Below are 14,481 nucleotides of genomic sequence, written 5' to 3'. Positions count from 1 at the left end.
TCAGGAGAAGGTCAGGGAAGTCCCAGGGAAACCCTGCCTGGCCTTTGTGTCTCCTCCTCTCCTCTCCCTGCCTCTCTCTTGCATTATTTCCTCCTTCAGTGTCCCTTTATGCATCCAGGCCATGGACTGGATTTATATTTTCATCTCCCAGCATAGGGAGAGCAGGGTATCTGTGTGGCCAAGCGAGGGGGAGGGCTCAGCCTTTCCCTGCAGATCTCTGGGCAAGCACAGAGGCTATGCTGTTCTAATCCTAGAATTCTGGAGGAGGAAGGATGAAGGGAGGGAGCTGGGCATGGCAGAGGGGCAGGGATGTGGCTGTGGGCAGGGATGAACCTGCCTGTGGTGGGCTGGGCTGGTGGGACACAGCCTGCATCCACCTAGAGCTGGGTGGATGGGGGCTGCTGCATCAGTCAAAGCCCAGGGATCTGCACAGGTGATCCACTGGCTTCCTGCTCTGGCTGAGGTGATGGTGGCAGCCTGTGCCCATCTCCACCTGCAATGTCTGGGTGGTCAAAGTTTGCTATTCCTAACCCGGGGCTGGTTTTGAAAGCGTGAATTTGGGAAGAGTATTTTTGAGGAAATATTTCTCCTTGGGGGAATGGGTGCAGCAGCAACTCTGCTTTCTTGTACCCTCTGCTGTGATAGGCAGGGGCCAGGCAGGTGAGATTTGAGTTACTTTTGATTTATACTCGAGCTGTGTCCTAACCAATCAGCTTTGGATGGCAGCATTACACTGGCATTAGCCCAGGGTCAAATGGGACATCCTGGTCACTGAGCAGCAATCTGGGAAACCTCCCTGGGCAAAAAAACCACAACAGTCTCCTTTCCAAAGACCTAAAAAATGTCAGTTTGACTCTGACATCTGGCTACTCTGTATTCCCTGCGAGACCGGAGCACGGGCTCCAAACTGCTGCATGTTTTAATTAAAACCAAAATGAGATGTAGTTGTCACCATGACGACAACAGCAACATTTAACACTTGGCAGGAGCTGGAACAAAACGCTGGAGGTGTTGGGGACTCCGCCGGGGGTTGCTCATTTCCGAGAAAACCCGAGGAGCGCGGCAAGCGCCTGCTCCATAGGATGAGACCCTGGTGCTCCCGGGGATGGGGTAAACCGAGCAGAGAGCTGCACTTCTGCAGTGCTGGGTTTCCAAAAGAGAAAAGTTTCATAAAAATCCGGGTGATACCAAACGCATCCCCGTGCAGTGAGGCTGGGGCAGAGTATGGGCATCCCTTCCCTCAGGCAGTGCTGGCTCAGGAGGGTTTTGCTCCCCGGGGTGGCCAGAGAGGGGCTGGGACTGCCGAGGGATGGTGCCAGATGGGAGCAGGGAAAGGGAAAGCGCCAGGGAGGCCCTCCCGGCACGGGGGCCGGCTGGGCTGGCCTGGCCTCCAGTGGGACTTGTTTGCCGGGAGCGCCCTCTGTTGCGGTGTGAGCGGTGACGGACAGACGGACATGTGACAGACGGAGCCGGACGAGGTCTTGATAGACCTCCCCCGCTGTCCCAAACGGCGTGGCATCTCCCCAGCTGGGTTTGCACCCATGGGGGGCTGTGCTGAGCTCCATCCCTCTGGATCAGGGTCTGGCCCTGCAGTGAGGCCTCATTTGCCTCTGGAAAGAGAGATGAGAGGAAGGCATCATGCCCTCTCACCGCCTCCTCTCCCAAAGGATTTAGGGTAGTGTGGTATCTGGCAGTGTCAAGAGGCTGTGCATGAGGGTGCAGGTGAGCAGGTGCCCTTGTGCTCAGTCCTGCAAGTCTCTCAGCACCCACCACCCTGCACCTCCACCCTGCCCGCAGGGACCCTCACCAGCCCCTTTCCCTCCATCTCCCCCAGGGAAGTGCACACACTGAGGGCCTGTGGGGCACATCTGAGCTAGATGTGTGTTTCCAAGTGGTGTTTCTGCTCAGGGGATGCATTTCCCCCTGCTCCCCCACCCCCAAATTCAGGTATGGGTCTGCATGACCAGAGCAGACACCACCCTGCTTGTCTGCACCCCGAACTGTCGCAGGGACCAGCTGCTCAGCTGTGGGGCTCAGTTCCTTTCTTCACCAAACCCAAGCGAGTCAGGTTTGGAAACAGATGCTGAAGGGAACATAAACTTGGTCCCTGCTGCTGTGCGAGAGGCTTTATTGAGTCAAGTGTTCTCCTCCCCAGGGCTGTCCCCCAGCAAGGACCTTTGTACTGCTCACAGCAGAGGGACCCTCCGGGCCAGGCCTACATGAGGAACCTGGAGAGGTCCTCCTTGATTTCAGCCTCATCCCACGGCCCGTGGATGTTGTCCTTGAGCAGCTGGAGGCGGATGAGGCAGTAGGGGCAGAGGCAGGAGATGGTGAGCAGCAGCCAGGCGAAGAGCACGGCGCCCACGCTGGAGATGGTGGCCAGTCCTGCCAGCGCTACCAGCGCAAACAGCACCGTCACCCCCACGTAACACCGCGGCGTCCGGGCCTTCAGCTTCTTCTGCAGCATGGGCCAGAGGGCGAAGATCTGCATGGCGAAGGTGACCATGACGAAGGCGTGGAGGGCGCGGGGAAGGCGGGAGGCCAAGCACACCGAGGCGAAGATGGCCATGTTGAGGGAGAGCGTGCTGGACACGATGGCGGCGTTGGCGCCGTAGTCGAAGAAGATGAGGTGGCCCAGGAGCATGAGGGCCGACATGGCGTAGATGGTGTCCGTGCTGATGGACTCGGTCAGTGTCTTCAGCACGGGCGAGAAGCCGTAGGTGAAGGCGGTGAACACCAGCGTGCTCTTGAGGTCAGCCCAGCGCGTCCGCCCGCTCTCCCACCGCCCAGCCCCGCCGTCCACGGCGTCGAACAGGACGTAGCCGAGCAGCGAGGAGAGCAGGGCCGCCCCGAAAAGGCCCTGCGGGCTCAGCATCCCGGCGTCCATGTACCACCAGGTGAGCACGAAGACACAGACGCTGCACAGCTGCTGCACCACCGCTCCCGACTGGAAGACGACGGCCCAGTAGCGGTACTGCCGGGCGTGCACGTTCTTCCGCAGCTCCTCCAGGAACCGCTGGTCCACGTAGTTATCGGGGAAGGGCTGTCGCTCGTACAGCACCTTCTGCCAGCGCCGCGCGGGGCCCGGCTCCATGGCCCGGGACGGGCGGGGGCCCCGCGGCCACGGCCCCGCTCCGGCCCCGCTCCGGCCCCGCTCCGGCCCCGCTCCGGCCCCGCTCCGGCCCCGCTCCGGCCCCGCTCCGGCCCGGCCGCGCCGCCCCCACCGCGCAGGGGCCGCCGGGCGCGCGGGGCCGCCCCCTGCCGGCCGGAGCCGCGGGACGGGAGCGGGATCGGGATCGGGACGGCAGGGGCCGTGCGGGCCCCCGGGGGTCCGGCAGGGCCGGGCACCGCCACCCCCACCGGGAACCCCCCCCGGGCCGAGGGAGCCGCTGCTCCCCGCAGCCGGCTGCGGGGGGGATCAGGGCACAGCCCCACTCCGTGCGGGGAGCTGCCCGTCCCGGGTGCCACGGCCCGTGCCCCACACGCAGGCTGCTGCCGCGGGGTGCTGGGGGCCCCCTCGCTCCAGCCTGGTCCCCCCCGAACGGCCCGGCGGGAAGGAGGGATGCTCCTGCCGTGGTGCCACACTGTGGCGAAGAGCTCTCCTCCCGCAGCCCCAGCGTGCCGTCCTTAAGCGGCCACGGAGAAGGGCACTGCCGGTCGATGGGATTTGGCCGGGTCCCCTCTGTGCTTGGGCATCCCCGTGCGTGTCCAGCCTTGCTGCTGGGTACGTGACCCCAGCCTGTGCTGCAAGCCCCGCTCCCCGTTCCGGCCCAGCGAGGCACCTGCTTTTCTGGCCCAACCAGGCTCCCGCAGCCAGGTGGGGAATCTGGGTGTGATGGTATGAGGACACGGTGCCCTTCCCTGAAGCTCCTGCCTGCTGACAGCTCAGTCTAGCTCTGCTCCTGGAGCCTGCCAGCACCCTCGAGAGTGGAGCAGGAGGTGGGAAGGGAGAAGTCGTGGCTGAGCAGGGCTGGAGAGGTGCAGCTCTGCAAGGACATCCATCTCCTGCCCTGCCCAGTCCCGAGCCAAAGGGGCTGAGTTAGTGTGTAGCAAAGGGACAAGGGCATAATAAGGGATGCAGGGAGGTTTCACAGAGGCCAGAGGTGTTTTCCCTAACTCTGTGTTTGTTTGTGCTCAGGTCAGAGCCTTCCCAGCCCCAGAGAGGTGCTTGCTGCTGAGGAGCTGCTTACTTTGGCCTCAGCTGAGAGGCCTCAGCCCAGGGTAAAGCAGCCCCGAACACTGCCCTGTTTGTGCTTTGGGAAGGGGCGTTTGTGGCTGTCCTGTCACGGTGGGAGCAGGTGAAAGAGTTGAGAGTTGTTTTCACCCCAGCGTCTGCCACAGGGGATTCTCCAGGCAGGATCCCACCTCATCCAGATACGTGCAGAGCAGCAGGCAACCCCCACACTCCTGGTGTGCCTTTCTGGGGGGCCTCAGACTGAGCCACACCACAGTGACATCTAAAATGTGCCACCTCCCAGCCCCATATCCCTGTACTTCCTCAGCAGGGTAGGAGCAGCTGCTCACTCTGGGCAGGTACTCCATGCAGAGGGCCAGCGGCTTCCAAGCCAGGATGGAGCTGGACTCAGTTTTAGCTGCCCTACCTAAAAGCCCCCAGCCCCATTCTTTGCACAGAGCTGTGTGTGCCTCCACATGCACGAGCGGGTGCCCACAGGGACAGGGAGTTCTGCCAGCTCCTGTGATTGCTGGCATTGCCTGGATGCCCAGGGCCTGGGAACTCGATATTTTGAACAAAATGTCCTCCTCCTAAAGTCATGGAGTAAAGCTGGGACACGCAAGAGGAAATCTGTGAGGGCAGTATGCCACTTCTGCTCCCCTGAGAAGTGCCACAGCCACCACGGAGGAGGGACACCTGTGGGCACTGTCAGGGCAATGCTGTGCTCTCGCTGGGAGTGCTGACAGCAGGTTTGGTGTGACTTGGCCCTGGGGTCTTGTGCTCCGTGATGCTCTGGGGACTGGGAGAAGCGGGCTGGGCTGGGGCACAAGGCTGCTTCCATGTGATCAGGTCCATCTGGAAATTCCAATGGAAAGGGGAGAAAGAATATAGGGGAGGGGTACTCCTTGTGTCCCTTGTAGTTTCTGCTGTGGGCCACCCAAGTCCCCCTTGTAGGCAGGGAGGGTGGGAGCCTGCTCTGATTGGGGACTGGCAGCACCCCTGAGCCGTGCTGGGCAATGCCAGCCATGGTGGCAGCAAAGCCAAGCCCTCCAGGAGCTGCCACAGCAGCAGCTGTAGCTCCCCATGGGATGCCCAGCCTCTGGACAAGGGGATCACCCTGGCACTGGGTCTGTGCCCTTGGCAGTGCCAACCCAGTGCCAACACCCACAGGGTTCCTGGGGACCCCAATGGGCTCTGGGGAGGAGCAGCTGCCACTGCTGTGCTGGCACTGGGTCCCCTGGGAGGGGACAGTGCGTGCTCAGCCACGTGTGAACGCACCGCCCACGGTGCAAAGGGCAGCTCAGCCCTGCCCAGGTGGCCCAGACTTTGCCTGCAGATGAATGACTCCTCTGCCTGCAAAACAGGCAGGACCCAGCACGGGACCCGCCACATCACCATCAGTCCCTGCTGGACAGAGGGGAACACGTGCTGTGGAGTCATCCCTCACGTCATCTCTCAGCCCTCCTGGGGCTATGGGGCCAGCAGAGCTCTCCTGGCAGGGACAAGTAGGAGCTAAGGTCAAGGATGCAAAAGCTGTTTGTGAGCGTCTTAATTCCCACTCTGGGTTCCGTGACACAACACCTCCCTCGCCTCATGATTACATTCCCAAGTGCCACTGGCCTCTGGAGAGGTGTAAGATGGCGAGTGCTTTGAGCCCCTCTGCTGAAATGCAGGAATGAGGAGCTGGATGCCATGGCACTACAAGCATTGGGTGTGCTGAGGACCGGTTGGCTTGGCTGTCCCCTGCCCTTTGCAAAGGGACCCCACTGGGGATTTGTTTCGTGTCTGTTGGGCTCTGAATGTTTGAATGCACTGCTAAGGCTCTTTGGAAGGAAGGCTGGAAAAGGTGACAGGCTGGGACTGATATAGCTGGCACTGGTCTAGACCTCCACTGGAGATATCTGAATATCAAACCATCCCAGGCACTGCACCCCCACTGCCAGCTTGGGGCTGCCTCCAGGTGTGTCTGATTCTCTGGGGGGTGGAACCATCACTTGTGCCACAGAAATAGGCTTCAAGATAACTAAACAGCACAGTCTGCTACGGGTTTGAGCCTGCCTGGGACTGTGAGGCTGCACATGGATTCTGCACCTCACCCTGTCCCTCGGGCAGGGCTCTTCCCCTGCATCCCTCTCATGTCGCTCCACAGGGTGACACAGCACAGTTATGGGCCCTCCGGCTTTGGTTCTCTGCCAGGAGATCCCCCAGCCTCCCCCTCTGACCCTGGAGCTGAACCCTCCCTCCCCAGGAATGCTGTTCAGGGGGAGAGGTTGGCGCAATTCCAGCTGCTGAGTTTTTCCATGTCCAGAGATCGTCTCCTGCCTTAAATGGCCCCACGATACAGGCTGTGTCTGCTCTCCTGCAATCACCTATTTAAGGATTTTTTGGATTTAGTCCCCAGCACAGAGTGGGACAATCCTAGCCCAGTGCCTTGCAGATGATCTGAGCTCTATGGTGGGATACTGGAGCAGACAGGGCTGGTTGCCCTGGGGTACCCTGCAGGAGCGTGCCTGGACACGAGCAGTGCAGTGCTGCTCCAGCTCTCCCAAGCCTCCTCTTTCCTTGTGTGCAGGCCAGATTCCCTGGGCCCAGGTCTGTGTTCCAGTCCCAGGGAAACCTCCCAGGAGTGTGTGAGCCAGGAGGTGCATGCCCTGTGCAGCGATGTCCTTGCTGTGGGCAGCCCGAGACACCGAGGGATGCTCCCAGAGCCCTCCGGCACAGCTCCTGCTCAGGCCTCACTGCCCTGACCCCTGAGCCCTCCTGTCCTCCACAGCATCTGCCACCCCCAGGAAACCTTCCTGCAAGCTCAGGTGAGTCCCCTACAGGCTCAGCAGAGGCCCCACTGCCTGTCCCTGTGCTGCAGGGCTGGTGGTGCAGCCAGAGCAGGGAGTGGGCCATGATCCACACAGGTCTCCTATCCCAAGGCTGGACAGAATGGGAACACCAGAAGCTCCTGGTGGGGATGTCACTGGTATCACTGTCCAAGCTCCCTGTCCCATGGAGAGGATCCTGCCCCAGGGTGCAAGCTGGAAATTTGCTGCAGACCCCATAGATGCATCCCTGGGTGGACGGCCCCTGCTCAGGACAGAGAGGACCTAAATGCTGGTGAGTTGCCATTTTCCCTTGTGGCAGCATCTGAGGGACAAGGGACGAGGTGAGCAAGGCTTGGGAGCTCACAAGGGAGAACAAGGACAATGGGAAGGAGCAGCCAGAGAAGGGGAACTTGTACCCTCCCAGACAACAAGCTGAGATGAGGAAGTGCAAAGGCTGCTGGAGAAACCCAGTGATGCTGCTCAGGGCTGGGCAGAGCAGTCCAGGAAATTGGGATCGGGTCTGAGGAGCCCAGGCTGGACTGGAATCTGCCAGGGCAAGGTTTAGGATTCACTGAGCAGAGGGAGAAGGATGTGAAGACTGCTGCAGAACTTGTTTGAGGACCTGGGGTGGGAGGCACACGCTTGCAGGGGCGTGACCTCTGGAAGTCACAGCATGTGGGGCAGCTGTGAAACTGAACTCCCTCAGTCCTGGCATTTCCCAACAGTCAGCATGGATCAGAGAAGCCCCATGGCAAAACACCCTCCCCACTGCCCACTCTGGGCTCTGGGGAGAGGCACAAGCCAGCCCAGCCAGGGCCCTGCCCAGCTCCAGAGCAGGGGCCTGTTCTGTAGGGGAACTCCATGAAGGCCAAGGTATCACCCAGAAAAGATGCTTTTGTTTTCTAATCTGCTTTAAAAAAGTTTCCCAGCCCTAGGAAACTGGACATCAGCAGTGTGCTCTGCCAGCTGCAGGGTGCTCCAAGGTGGGCCAAGTCCAACCTTCATCTGCCCAGGTAAGCTCAGCTCAGCCCTCAGCTGTAGGTGGCACATCCCTAAGGCAAAGACACTGGGAGAAAACCAAACCAAACCATTGCCTGTGGGACCCGAGCATGGGTTGGCATGGAAGCTGAAAGGTGAAAAATTCCAAGATTCAGGAGTGAGGAGGGTCTTGCAAAAGCAACGTAGCACTGGGGAGAGCTGGTGACCAGGGTGGTTGTGGCTGGAGCTACACACCAGCTCCCCTGTCTCTCCATCACCCTGAACCTCATATGGCAGCCACTTCCTTCCCCTTGCAGCTCTGGGACACACAGCAAGAGATGTGAAGGGACCTGGAGTTTCTTAATGGGGTTTTACTGTCTGCCCAGGGAATATTTTTGTTCTGTAAATGAGGAGGGCAATGGGGGATGAAACACTTTTACAGGAAGTGTGGCTGGGGCAAAATTTAGTGTGCACAGGTCAAAAAGAGGTCGTAGCTTCAGCCTGGTGCACTGTGAGAGGATCCTCCTCTCTGTGCTCACCTTCCCATTTGCCTGGTAAAGAAGCCTTTGTTCAAACCCTAACCCTCAGCCTGGAAACACAGTGATTTCACAGGAGAGATTCACCCAGGAGCCCTTCCTGCCCTCTTCCCGTGAGCCTCCAAGCAGGAGCCCATGTGGTTGGGAAGAGCAGTGTGATGTCAGGGCTGAGCACTTCTGCCTGCAACATGAGCTTGTCCTACTCTGGAACACAGGGAAGGAGAGTCCCGGGGCCCAGCCCTGCGAGACGTGCATGTTCCCTTGGGAACATGTGGGTCCCTCAGGAGCAACATTCCTGCTACCAGCCACCTTTGCACTCATCTCCCTGTTTTTAAATATCTGCCAGGGAGGGGATGGAGCCAGATGGGAATTTAGTTTCTTTTAGTATCTGGGAGAAAGGGGAAGGGAAACAGCTGAGCCCGTGGCATTCTATGTGTGCCTGGCTGGTCTTCTCATCTCTCATCCCCACCACTTGGGTCTGGTGGAGGTGCTGCTGCTCCTGCACAGGCTGTGCCGCCCTCCCGGCACATTCCTGGCACTGCTGACCTGTGGGATCACCTGCTTTGGCTTTGGTTTGAACGTGGCCATGGAGGGAACCCAGCACTGGATTGCACCGGGTGCTTTCCCAGCCCTCGGGTGAGAGGGTGAAGAGGGCAGGGGAAGCTTCAGCCCACGCTGTCCTCCCAGAAATGAGGGCCAAAAAAAGCTTTACACCTCCACCACGAAGTTTTGCCCTTTCTCAGTTTCTGCAGTGAAATTTGCTTTTTCTTTTCCCCAGGGGGCTCACACGGCAGCTGTCGGGAAGAACCCAGGAGGACCAAGGCACCCACCACCTTTGCTCACCCCACTGCCAGCCCCTGGTCCCACACCACATTTCCATCCTGTGACCAAGAGTTAACTTTGCTTGTCTGTGTCTCAGCAGCCAGGAGCGTTTGGACTTTCCCTGTTCCACCAGCCCTGTCAGATGGCAAGAGAAGCTCCTCAGCTGCCGACCACGTTTGTCTTCTCCAGCAGGCAGAGACACCAGGCCTGGTGTCACAGCACTGAGCTGAGATGCTGCTGAAGGTTGTACCAGGACAGCTGCCAGCCGGGCTAGGAGAAGGTGGGTCCCTTCTTGAAGCCATTTTCCATCTGCTCCCAAGCACTGGCTGTAGGAAATGGTGTTTTCTGTCATGCAGAGGCTTTGTGGTTCTGAAACAGGGCCGGGAGATGCTGAGCCTTCCTGCTGTACCCTGCCTGGGCATCCCCGCTGGAGCCATCACTTGGTGATGGCAAGTGATAATATTATGAACTATAAGGCAAAGTTATAGTTTAAATGAAGCCACATGAAATGAGCAAATCAAATACAAATGTTTTCAAAAGTGGCATTTCCATCTCGATTAATTTTCTTCATCTTACTTAAGGTTTGGACTTTGAGCGTTTGAGCCGCTGAAGAGGGGGCTCAGAGCCAGGTGGAGGAGACCTGGGCCTGGCTGTGCCCCCCACGAGCCACGCAAGGGGCTGTCCCAGCTGGTCCTGGCTGTGACTCCATCCAAGCTTTTGGGAGCTGTGGCGCTGTGCCACCTGTGCCAGATTTCAAGGCTCTTCCAGGCGGGATTTGGGCTGGCAGGAGATCTGAGCGGTCTCTCCCGCACCGGGTCACACGGCCCCTGCTGGATGTCACCGTGTCCCGCCGTCCCTCCCTGCCAAGAGCTGCCCAGACGCTCCTCGGCGCCGGCCCACGTTAATTAACCCTAACGAGGCTCCGTGCACGGCCAGCGCTTCGGTGATCCGGGAATCTGCAGCTGGAGCAGCTGGTCACTGCGACCGCGGTCACAGCCCGGCACGGCGCCCTCGGGATTCAGAGGAATGTGGGAGCGGGAATGCAGGGGCATGTCCGGGACCCACATCGGGGACCGCAGAGCCTCAGCCCACGCATCAGAGACAGTTTGCTGAGTGATGAAAGAGCAATTATCAACTCAGCTGGAGGCAGAGTTGCTCCTGTTTGATTTTCCAAGGAGAACTATTCCAACCCCTTTCCCCCCCCACTCCCAGCTTGTTTCCTTTAAGTGAGAACTGCAGAAGAAATAAAAGAAATGGAGAATTTTTTTAAAGTTTTATGCTGGTTTGCTGGATTGTCTCCTGCAAGTGGTTAACAGTTCATCTAAAGTCAGAGAAAGGTCTCTGAAGCAATCTTGCAATTTACAACTTTTCCTTTACCAGGTAAGAAACAGTCAGGAAATTAAACAGGAAATTGTGTCTGGAAGGGACAAAAGTTGCGTTGTCAGAACCTGCTTACAAAAGATTTACCTTATTTTAACCAGTAAGGAGCCAAGATCAATAGTCAGAATAGGAAGGAGTTTGTGTGAATTAAATCACTCGTGGAAAAAAAAAAAAAAAACCAACAAAAAACCCAAACAAAAACCCAACACTTGGTAAAACAAGAAGCCTTTGTAAAGAGCAGATAGGGGTGAATGGGAGGGAAGTCTTAGCCACTGCAGCAAACAAGTGCTGGAAAGTGCTGAAAGGAGAAGGCCCAGTGTGTACCCCAGGATCAGGTGTCCCTCCAGAAGTCAAACACTGCTCCATGGCCTCTGTTCCCAAATCTCCAGGAGATACTCCACAGCCAGTAGGACACGCAGGGCCTCTTTGAGTGCAGTGGGCAAGCACTGCCCCATCACCGTGCAGGTGACACAGCAGCACCTTCTCTCTCCTCCTGCTCAGGTGCCCCTTGGGTGGCCACCTCCAGCTCTCCCTACCCGGGGTACCAAGCACCACAACCCGGCTTTTATTCCCAGTCAGCAGAGGGGTGTTCCCCACCCAGTGGATGTGGGGTGAGTGGTGGCTCAAATTCAACCCCAGGGTTTTCCATGACGATTTTGGCACAGAGCAAGCCAAAAAACATTGCTGCAACGTGCAGCAACTTTGAGAATCCCGTGCAAATACTTGCTCCCTGGTAACCCCAAGTCCATTGGGTTTTGAGTTAATTACGGGCTCTAGCAGAGAGATTGGGTGGTCTGCGATTGTTTTTACCATTATACTGCTCATCTTATCAGCAGCTGAGAAACAAGCTCAGCAAGCACTGCAATGTGGGTGTGTCAGAGGTGAGGCACTGAAACCCCTCCTGGCTGACCAGGCTCTTTTGGCTCCTGTCTGGTGGGGACTTGAGGGGGCTTTTCCTCCAGGATCCTGACCAGTCACTGCCCCAGTTCCCCTGAAACGATGTGTGCTCTGTGACAGCTCTTCAGCTGTGTTTGCTCTGAGCTGTGGTGATCAATCCCACTGGCAACGGGATCGTAGGGTGCGGGAGCTGTGCCAGGAGGGAGCATCCACACGGGCTGAGCCAGAGTGGCTTCACAGCCTTCTCCCCTGCTGCTGGAGAAAGGCTCCTGGAGATGAGGCTGGAGGAATTACAGTCCCAGGATCACAGCAGAGGCTCACAATGGAGACGGCCCCAGCCACACGTCATGGCAGTGCTGAGGGAAGTGCTTTGTATGGAAGCACTTGGCAACGGATTAATAAATGTTTACCATCTCTCCCAGTAGACAGCTGAGCAGTTGTTTGAATTTCCAGTGCTTCATGGACAGATTTCTCCACTGCTCTGGTCCTGGCAATCCCCAACACGCAGAGTTTGTGGGATGGGGGAATGCTCTGTGCCTGCTGGGTGAGGTGTCCATGGGTGAAACTCTGGCAGCATCCACAACTGAGACAAGTCCTACACACCTCCCTGGGGGTCATGTCCAGGCAGGAGGCACAGGGAGACACCTGCAGCCAGAGCTCACGTCTCCTTGCCCCCTCCAGCCCCGCAGGGAGAGCTGTGGCACTCCCTGGTGTGGTTACAACAGCTGCAGGTGGAACGTGCACTGCTGCTCCCACAGCTCGGGGAATTTCCCACCGCTGAGGCAGCTCCCTGTGGCCGGCATGGAGGCGTGTCCCTGGGCACAGAGGCTTTTCATGGCCCTGCTCTGGTTCCTGGGGGAACAGCTGGGCCTTCCCCAGTGTAACTCTGCTCATAACCCTCCCACTGAGACTCCCCCCCTCCCCACAGCCTCAGATCCACACTGCGCCGTGTCTTGGCTCTGGCACCACAGAAGGCTGGAGAAACCCTCACGGCAAAGGTGCTGTCTCATGCCTCGCTGGTGCCATGAAGTGGCTTCTCAGCATTTTTCAAGAATCGTGTCACTCCCGTAACTGTCTGGGCCCACTCCTGGGGCAACAGGACCCGGCCAGGTAGTGGAGGGAGCAGTGCTGGGACAGCCGGGCTCCCCACTGACCCACTGGAGAGCTGCCAGCAGGCGCTCGCTCTGGGGACACGGAGCAGGCACTGCCAGAGCCGCCCTCCCGGCCACCTTCATCTTGGTATCACCCCTACTGTGGCTCAGTGAGCCTGTTTTCCTCTGTGAGAGGCTCCTTAAATCCCATGGGTTTCTTTGAAACTTACCCGTGACTCGCACAGGAATTCCCTGTGGAGTCCCAGCCTCTCCAGCAGCTCGGGGCCAGGTTTCTGGTTAATGCATGGAAATATCTCCAAGGTGGGTGTCAAGAGGTTGGTGCTGGACTTTTCAGTAGTGTCCAGTGACAGTACAAGGAGCAACGTCCATTAACTAAAACACAAGAAGTTCCACCTCAACATGAGGAAGAACTCCTTTACATTGAGGCTGGCAGAGCACTGGAACTGGCTGCCCAGGGAGGTTGTGGAGTCTCCCTCTCTGGAGACATTCCAAACCCACCTGGACATGTCCCTGTGTCACCTGCTCCAGCTGACCCTGTCTTGGAAGGAGGGTTGGATTGGATGATCTCCAGAGCTATTTTCCAACCCCAGTGATCCTGTGGTTCTGGCTAAGCTGCAAGGTGTGGGGCAGAGGGCACTGCTTTGCACTTTGGCTCTCAGCTGTGCTGCTATCCCCCATTTTCCAAAGAGACATATCGGGGTGCACCGAGGATGCTCCTGCGACAGCCCCCTCCTCAGGCACTGCAGGGCAGGCTGTGTCTGTCACAGGATGGTCTGTGGTTCGCTGGGAGGGGGATTTAAACCCCAGCTGTGTAGAGGTGGGACACAAAGCTGGAGCTTCTCCCTCATCCCTTCTCCTCCCTGGGTTGCAATGCAGGCCTGTCTGTGGCACGTGGAGCTCTTGGAAGGGCAAGGGATGCCAGGTGTTAACAAAAGCACAGAGTTACAGGGTGAAAAATCAGGAAAGGCACAGACATAAAGACTCTCCAGAGGTTTCCAGCGCTCCCGCAGCCCCACACAGCCCTGCAGGCACCCGGGAAGGCTCCAAGGGCTGGGTGATGGGGCTGCGGCTGCTCCGGGGAAAGCAGCAGCTGTGAGCTGGGAGGGCGCTGATCCTGCCGTGAGTCACCCCCGCCCCGCAGGCAGAGCTGTCCTTCCTCGTCCAGAGTCCCGGCGTGTGCCCGTTTCCAGCGTGGCAGCCCCGTGACTGCTCCCCCGTGCCTGGCCGGGCAGAGCTCCGCGCCCTGTCCTGCCCCGCTGCTCCCGCCGCGCCGCCCGCCTTGGGAACCCCATCCCGAGCTGTGTGTGAGCCGCGAGGACGGCGATCCTGGCTCCGTGTAAAGCCACGCTGCAGATGGGCAGAATTAGGCTTGGTTACCCACAAAATGCCTGTTGTTTTTGATAATAACTGTTGTGTTTTTCTACCAGATCAGACAAACGTGCCAGTGCCTGGGAAGGCTCCCCCCTTCTGTGGCACATCACCCTCAGACTGCCCTGTGTTCCCTGAGCATCCCCCAGCAGCGCTCCCCAGCTGGCCCCGGGCTGTGCTCGGCTCCCGATCGCAGTGGACACAAACACGCACCGAACCATCCCGATGGCCCCTCACACACACAGGTGGGGCCCGACCCCCCTGCCCCTCACGGGCCCCTCAGGAGCCCGCAAAATGGCGGCCGGTGCCGCACCGCCCTCCCGCACGGAACTACAACTCCCGGCAGCCCCCGCGCGCCTTCCCCTCGGGGGCCTCTGGATCGGCAGCCTGCAGAGAAGCCT

At 58.7% G+C, this 14,481-nt stretch overlaps 1 protein-coding gene and 1 long non-coding RNA gene across 2 annotated transcripts; one reads left to right on the top strand and one right to left on the bottom strand.

Moving 5' to 3' along the window:
- Positions 1–2,104: 2,104 nt before the first annotated feature.
- Positions 2,105–3,171, bottom strand: PIGC (phosphatidylinositol glycan anchor biosynthesis class C). The gene has a single exon (XM_050306853.1). The coding sequence runs from the start codon at positions 3,092–3,094 to the stop codon at positions 2,216–2,218; it is 879 nt and encodes a 292-aa protein (XP_050162810.1). The 5' UTR covers positions 3,095–3,171; the 3' UTR covers positions 2,105–2,215.
- A 297-nt stretch (positions 3,172–3,468) lies between these two features.
- Positions 3,469–10,874, top strand: LOC126635771 (uncharacterized). The gene is made up of 3 exons (XR_007627796.1): positions 3,469–6,984; positions 7,099–9,603; positions 9,905–10,874. It is a non-coding gene; the product is annotated as an uncharacterized LOC126635771 (long non-coding RNA).
- The last annotated feature ends 3,607 nt before the right edge of the window (positions 10,875–14,481 follow it).

Source organism: Myiozetetes cayanensis, unplaced genomic scaffold (genome assembly GCF_022539395.1).
Source record: "Myiozetetes cayanensis isolate MyiCay16 unplaced genomic scaffold, myiCay2020 scf12, whole genome shotgun sequence".
Lineage (NCBI taxonomy): Eukaryota > Metazoa > Chordata > Aves > Passeriformes > Tyrannidae > Myiozetetes > Myiozetetes cayanensis.
The sequence above is the reverse complement of the archived record's forward strand: the minus strand, read 5'-3'. Positions and strand labels throughout refer to the sequence as shown.

Coding starts and splice junctions, on each gene's coding strand:
- PIGC (XM_050306853.1), bottom strand. CDS start 3,094: ATGGAGCCGGGCCCCGCGCGGCGCTGGCAGAAGGTGCTGTACGAGCGA.